Below are 7,383 nucleotides of genomic sequence, written 5' to 3' on the forward strand. Positions count from 1 at the left end.
GTGATGGGTGGTGGGTGGTAGTGGCGGGTGGTGATCATAATGGTGGGTGGTTGGTGGGTGGTAGTGATGGGTAGTGGTGGTGGTCGGTGGTGATGGTGGTGGATGGTGGTCGTGGTTGGCGGTGGCGGGTGGTGATGATCTTGGTGGGTGGTGGCTTTCGTGGGTGGTGGATGGGGGTGGTGGTGGTGGGTGGTGTTGTTTGGATGGCGAGTGTTGTTTGTTAGTGGGTTTTTTCATTTTTTTCTTATTTTTTATTTATATTAATATTATTGATGATTTTAATTTTAAAAAATTGTATGGTCCAAATATGTTCTCAAATGTTCTCGCAATAAAAAATTATTCTCGATTAAATGCTCTCATATATATATATATATATATATATATATATATATATATATATATATATATATATATATATATATATATAGGTTTAGGTTCTATGGAAAATAAAAAACCCTAAAAATCATAAAAATACATAAAAAAATACTTAGAGATCACAGAACTTTTTTTTGAATTTTTTGTTAAAAAAATCGCAGCTTTTTATTAAAATTCGCTGAAAAAAAAATAAAAATCAATTTTTTTTTATAAAAAAAATGTTTTTTTTTCAAAAAAATTTTCAACGAATTTCGTTAAAAACCTACGATTTTTTCATAAAAAAGTCAAAAAAAAGTATTGTGATCTCTAGGTATTTTTTTTATACATGTTTATGATTTTTAGGGTTTTTTGTTTTCCAAATAACTCTTCCATTTTTTAGGGTTTAGGTTCTATGGAAAACAAAAAACCCTAAAAAAACCCTAAAAATCATAAAAATGCATAAAAAAATATTTAGAGATCACAAAACTTTTTTTTGAATTTTTTTATGACCATTATGTTTTTATCTGTATTCATTATCTATAAAACCTAACTTCATTTTAAAAGGAAAACGAAGCACATGTATATCTCCTTGGAAGGAGGTTATCGTCGATATTCATGGTGTTGATGGTGGCATTAGGGTGTTAAGGTCCGTTGTGAATAGAAGAGGAGTTTGGGACTGATATTTCATTTACAAGTGGGGTTGACCTGTTACAATATTGACATGCCTTCGTTGTTTGAAAATTGCAACGGTTGTTGGAGATGGTATACGGATCCAGATGGTAGGTATTTAGTCTCTTCAATGAGAAAAATTATAGACATCTATAGTTTGGGGCAAAAATTATAGAACTCTAAAGATCAAATTAAGCCTCGTGGGCAAGTGTTGGGTGGTTGCCCACGAGGCTTAATTTGATCAGTAGAGGTATTAATGTACCCCCAACTTTGTATCCTATCTGCAGGGTCAAATGGGAGTCTCAAATACATGTCTTTCTTGGATGTACTATTGGTAAAGAAACAATGTTACTGGTATTTAGATGGTGGGATCAAAAAGTGGGTCAAGTGAACACTTTAGAGGACTTGTTAAGACTGGTATCTAGGCAGAACTCGAAAAACAAGGACGCAAATGGGTTGGCTATGATTATACTCATTTTCGTATAGGTATTATGGCGGGCAAGAAACAATAAGTTGTACAATGGCTTGGTGAAGGCAACACACGTCCTTTTTAATGAGATCCAAATGTTCTCTTATAATTGGATTAGAAATAGATCTAAATTGGGTAGGAATGTGTCTTAGGAACTTTGGTGCTTAGATCCAAAAATCATTTGTAATGTTTTTTTCAACTAGCTTCTTGTTGTCGCTGTCATTTAAATAAATTATTTAAATAAATTCTTCTTGTTGTCCAAAAATATTTGTTTGCTTTTGTGAAAAAGTTTTGGATATCTAATTATAAATATTATATATATACTTGTATTGTTTGTCAAATACTAAATAATTCGTTATTAGTTCATGATATTAGTTATCGGATTGTTTAAATATCAAGTCTGAAATTGAACATATACCCTTTGGGAAGACCTAAATAATATAAGCATGACTAAAGCCCAAAGCATAGCATGTAGTCTCAAAATTTTATATATCGAGAACAAATTTTTTAAAAATAACTTGATAATAGTTAATACAGATGTTAAACTAATCAAACGCAAAATACATTTTACAACTTATCTAGGTGACAGTTACATTGATCAATTAACTACTCGATAGAAAATCTCCCTCGAATCTTTTATTACTATAAATATATAGATCGAAGTAGATGTTGCTAGGGTTCTAAATCATCTTTTATCTTCTCTGCAATGTTAGATGATCGTATTTTACTCCAATCGACATCACGCATATTACACATCAACATCATACGAGATGTATCGAGTATGATCTCAACGCAGCAAAACCATCAAATAAGAGAAGGCCAAGAATTTGAACCGGAAACTGTACTAGCAAAAAGTGAGCTGAATGTGTTCGGCGAGGTCCTCTGCACTTAGCTTGCATTCAATTCCAATCTACCAAAACAAAAGGCCATATATTAACGGATTCATCTTTTACGTACATATATTTCTGAACTTTCTCATAACAGAGATACTTAAAACAAGCGTAAATAATGATGAATTTTGAAAACTGTGTATATTATAAACTAATATATTTGTTATTTGAATGCTGCAACGGTATAAAAAAGTACTCCATTAAGACTTAGATTCATGGTAGTTTGGACTTTGGAGCAGCAGGTTTTGGTTCCAAGACTGATACAAGCAGTACAAACCTAATTAATAGCCTTGTATTGAATGTTCGATTACAAACAAAGATCGGGTACCTTTTTGAAATATGAACCAACTACTTTTTTTGTTTGATAATAGTTATAGCATTTCATTGGTACATATTGCATTTAATCAGGTTAGCCATTATATAATTTAAATTCATGAGTTATGTCGGTACTACAGCTGCTAGCTAGCTACCTTGTTGTTGCCTTTTTTAATTAATCTCCCAAATCTACCTTACTGAATATTCTTTATTTCCTATGTTAATTGTGCATGTATTTATGTGTGAGACCATGAAAAGCAAAATGAACCAAAGAACCGAACGGAGCAAAAGTTCTATAATGTTGTACAAACATAATAGACAAAACAACAAACAAGTGATCAGGGTCCACGTGCTACATTAAAGAAATTCACATTGTTGGGGAAAATGTTTGAGTTCGAATTTATGGGCTGATTACCCACTGTACTTCAGTGTGTAATTCACTTTTTCTTGTTTTTAATAAAATTCTAGCTGTTAAAAAAAATTCACCTTGCTGAAGTTTCAAGTTGAGCAATTGACATTGATAAGGCATTGTATTTGGTTTTTTTTTTTAGAAATTTAACAACGTACCACTATACAGAAATGTCAAAAATACACTATTTACATGTTCAAAGATCAAGAAATGATGGTAATCAAATAAATGTTAAAAATAGACATTGTAGTTGGTACATTTAATCTATAATTGCACGTTTTGTGTATTGTTCTTTTATTATTTGGGAAAAAAAAATGAGAAATGCCGGTGAATTTAAAAGTAGCTTCCACTTTGCTAATAAGTTCCTCATTTTCAAATATTATTGTCAACAAGTGTGGACCTAGGAATTTTTCGAAGATGGGCAAAAAAAATTACTGGGGCAAAAAAAAAATTTGAAGAGTTAAAATATACTACTATGTTTTATGTTTAGAAATAGCTCGCATTTGATAATTGGATTACGATATAGATTTACCAAGAAACGATTTATAAAAAACCATAATAGCAGGTATTTAATTCAGATTTACCTAGAAAAGATTTATAAGAAAAAGAAATATCAACATATTAAAAAGAAAAGTATATCGAAAGATGCATATATGTGGGCATGCATGCAACCATGACATAAAAAAGCTTTTTCACCAAAATAAATAAGTTCTAAAGATTAGCTCACCTTAATGGTAAAGGAGTTGACCATTGTTTCATTATCAGTGTTGATTGTAGCTTGGAGGATTTCAAGAGATAGGTCTTCAAGCACCGACACTATCTTTGTTGCTTGACCTGGTAACCTAGGTGATAAAGTCTTTAGAAGAAGATTTGGGCCTGAGAACTTCACCTCAACATCAGCGATAGATGACTTTGAATTTGCAACAAGCTCGTTAATGGTGTCGGAATTTGAGGATGAATTACAAGGTGAAGCGGGTGTCGTATTAGCCATGGATGATGGAGATAGTAGGTAAGAAGTAGCGGATGGTAACCTGTGTCTGTAAGGGCTCGCTGACTGTGGGGTTCTGGGGCTTATTGGCAAGCTTGGCCTCGGACTCAAAGGGGGTTTCCGAGGGCTGAGAGGTAGGGTTCTAGGGCTTGAAATAAGCCTAGGGCTTAACACATCACTGTAAACTTTTCTTTGCTTCTTTGCCTCTAGAGATTGTAGCACTTGTTGCAATTCAGTGATGTAGTTAATTACTCCTCCAATTATTGATGCTTGATCACCCTACAGTTTGCACAAACACAACAGAATCACATATATGTTAGAATAATATCTACATGAATCATTGTGCATCAATGAGCAGAAAGAAAAAAAAAAAAAAAAGCTTCAAAGTATGTTTTTCCGGTACTGTAAAAAGATAGCAAGTGACGAGTAGAGTATGATACCCTTTTGACATAGAAGCAAGGCATTAACGACCGGAGAACGGTTAAGTGCTCGTTCATCTGCTTTCTCCTGTTCCTCTCCACGGTGACATGAGAAATCTTTAACTGTCCATCTGAGTTTTCACAGCCTTCTTCTGCTGAAGACACCTTCCGTTTCTTGCTTCTTGGTGAAAAGGCCTCAAGCTCCATTTCCTCGAGTTCCTGTACAGCACTCGAAGAAGTTGACTTCTGGGACGCAAGCTGATGCAAACCACCCTCTTTGGTGCCGCAATCAGTCTCATGTAGAGGTGTGAAGGCTGTGAACTCATCAGAAACACCCTCTAATGCCTCGAGAATACTGAAGATGTCGTCAGGAGATTCTTCTCCAGTTGACAAGAATTTTGTTTCGCCAAACTGTTCGGCGGAGGTGTCAAAGAACTCAGGTAACGAAGTAGACTCACCCACCATTTTGAACGTTGAGTAGGATGAAAAGAACAAAAAAGAAAAAGAATCGGTTGGTGTTAACTTTATTTAAACAAATAGGAAGGCTAGATTCATGGGAGAACACCCAGGGATAGCATGAAAAGATAGTTTTGTTTGGATGTTTGTCAAGATCGAGGAACGAGAAATGCCAAAATCAGGAAATATTAATAGGCATCTGATTATGGATAGCGACTTATCTATCGACATCATCTTCTCTCTCTTGCATGATTTTCCTAACAGCTAGATGCGGTTTTTTGTAGTGCATGTAACTATAGCTTAATTAACTTTGAATAGATATTGTTGTTTTACAAACATAATTAGACATGATATCTTTATCTCATAATTAACAAGGATCATGTTCACTGTGATCATGCCGCGACTATTAGCCATGGGGAAACAAAACAACCCCAAATATAAAAGGTTATTCTCATCCGTATTATGTTGTTCTTCCCTCCCTGTGAACAACGCTCTAAACTCATGGAAATTTTTAGCCAAAGAGAAATTAAACGGCATCGATGCAAACTAAGAGATCCTAATGGCCCAATCCTTATTGTTAGAGTACATTTAACAATAAAAAATGGTTAAAGAAAATAAGGCTTTGGTATTTTAAGTAATTTTGTATCAATAGTATATTAGGCATCCATATTTCATTGAACTAGTTCAATGGATTGATCACTTTCACATCCATATTTTATTTTTTATTTAATTTTATTGTTTAACATTCACATTCCATTAAACCTAATAAAATTTAATAGATTTTCATATCAACATCATTATATTTTTAAATATAATTATAAATTCAAAAATAAAAGATATAATACTAAAAAAAATACAATAATTAAACATTTAATACTTAAAAATATATTAATTAAAAAACAGAAACCTAAATAATATAATATCAAAAATATGGTTAACTTTATTTGTGGTTTAATTAAAAATTAAATTTGAAAATATAAAATAATATGAAAGTATGATAACAAATATTTGAAATTTAATTGAACAAGAAAAAAATTAATTTCATTCAACCATTCAATGCTCATACACCTATTACATTCAATCATCATCAATGTCATCACCCACATTTTATTCAACCTCTATTCAATCCTAAATTCTGATTCATCATCCATTCAACTCCTATTAAACCTCATTAGGGATGCCCTTATATCAGTGACCGAAGAACACGCTCGGAAGTTTTTATATAGACTCATGACTGTGTGGCATGACATATTATCTAATGATGATCAACACACTCGCAAGCTCTTGAAACTAATTGCAAATTTTGAAATTAGTCACGAGTATTATCATTCGTTTGGTACGTGAATTAGGAACATGCTCACAAGTGTTTTAAATAACCATAAAGATGTAATTGTACATATGCGAGAGTGTATCTGTATATTCATGAGTGTTTCAATATCTAACCATATTTTCTAACCTATGATTTCAATCATAACTATTATCATACTATATCAACGTTCAAAGCCAATGTGCACTTTGCAAATAAATAAATAAGGGTGAAGTTGTACAATTCTTGAGCTCGTATAGAGCTGTTTATGAGATCATATTGTAACATCTTAAAATCGGATTTATGAGTTTTGCCTTTTTGTTAAGAAATTAAATTTTAGGAAATAAATTAAATTAAAATAAATAATAATCTATTTAATAAATAAATATTAAGATAAATTTAATGGATTTTTAAAATACAAATGTTGAGACTTTAAATAAAATAAATGTTTGGATTAAATGAGTAGAAAAAATAAGTAAAATGACTGGTTTTGCCAACTTATAAACTTAAAGACCAAGTGTTGACTATTGAATGACCTCTTGATTAAAAGTACTAAAACTGTAACATTCCAAAATCACGGTAAAAATTTTCATTTTTAAATTAAGAGAAATCATTTTTTTCAAACAAAACTCATATTGAAACCAAGTATCAACTACAAATATCTCAAGATCATTGTAACACAAAATCTTTTAGAAACATGTCATCAAAGGATGTGTACGATCACGCTTTTGCTTTCCCTTGATCATCTGAAGTACCTGAAACCATAACAATCAAAATGTAACACAAAGCTTAGTGAGTTCACTTAAAATACCACCACACAAACATATAACAACATGCATACTAGGTCTACAGCTAACAGATTGGATTACCCCTGAACCCACAACATGAGTCTAGCTTGCCTTCCGGCCCACAGCTCATGTCTGGCTTTCTCCCTATCCCACAACATAAATCTGGCTTGCCTTACTGGCCCACAACTTATGTTTGGCTTGCTCCCAAGCCCACAACATAAGTCTGATTTGCCTTACTGGCCCACAACTTATGTATGGCTTGCTCCCAGGTTTGTTGGCTTCCGCACAAAGCATGATTTCCTCAACCCAACCATACTATG

At 32.8% G+C, this 7,383-nt stretch overlaps 1 protein-coding gene across 1 annotated transcript; it reads right to left on the reverse strand.

The window, feature by feature from the left end:
• Positions 1 to 2,043: 2,043 nt before the first annotated feature.
• SPCH (basic helix-loop-helix (bHLH) DNA-binding superfamily protein) lies at positions 2,044 to 5,112 on the reverse strand. The gene is made up of 3 exons (XM_079067487.1): positions 4,535 to 5,112; positions 3,834 to 4,373; positions 2,044 to 2,402 (listed from the first exon to the last, which is right to left on the reverse strand). The coding sequence occupies exons 1-3, from the start codon at positions 4,976 to 4,978 to the stop codon at positions 2,337 to 2,339; spliced, it is 1,050 nt and encodes a 349-aa protein (XP_078923613.1). The 5' UTR covers positions 4,979 to 5,112; the 3' UTR covers positions 2,044 to 2,336.
• Positions 5,113 to 7,383: the final 2,271 nt, after the last annotated feature.

This window comes from Lactuca virosa, chromosome 8 (genome assembly GCF_052849685.1).
Source record: "Lactuca virosa cultivar CGN04683 chromosome 8, Lactuca_virosa_CGN04683_v6, whole genome shotgun sequence".
Classification (NCBI taxonomy): domain Eukaryota; kingdom Viridiplantae; phylum Streptophyta; class Magnoliopsida; order Asterales; family Asteraceae; genus Lactuca; species Lactuca virosa.

What these genes read in the sequence shown, in the direction of transcription:
- SPCH (XM_079067487.1), bottom strand. Translation starts at nt 4,978, where the DNA reads ATGGTGGGTGAGTCTACTTCGTTACCTGAGTTCTTTGACACCTCCGCC. An exon ending in CTTGCTTCTATGTCAAAAGG is followed by an intron (nt 4,374 to 4,534) that starts GTATCATACTCT and finishes TGCAAACTGTAG; the next exon opens with GGTGATCAAGCATCAATAAT. An exon ending in TCAACTCCTTTACCATTAAG is followed by an intron (nt 2,403 to 3,833) that starts GTGAGCTAATCT and finishes TTGTTTTGGTAG; the next exon opens with ATTGGAATTGAATGCAAGCT.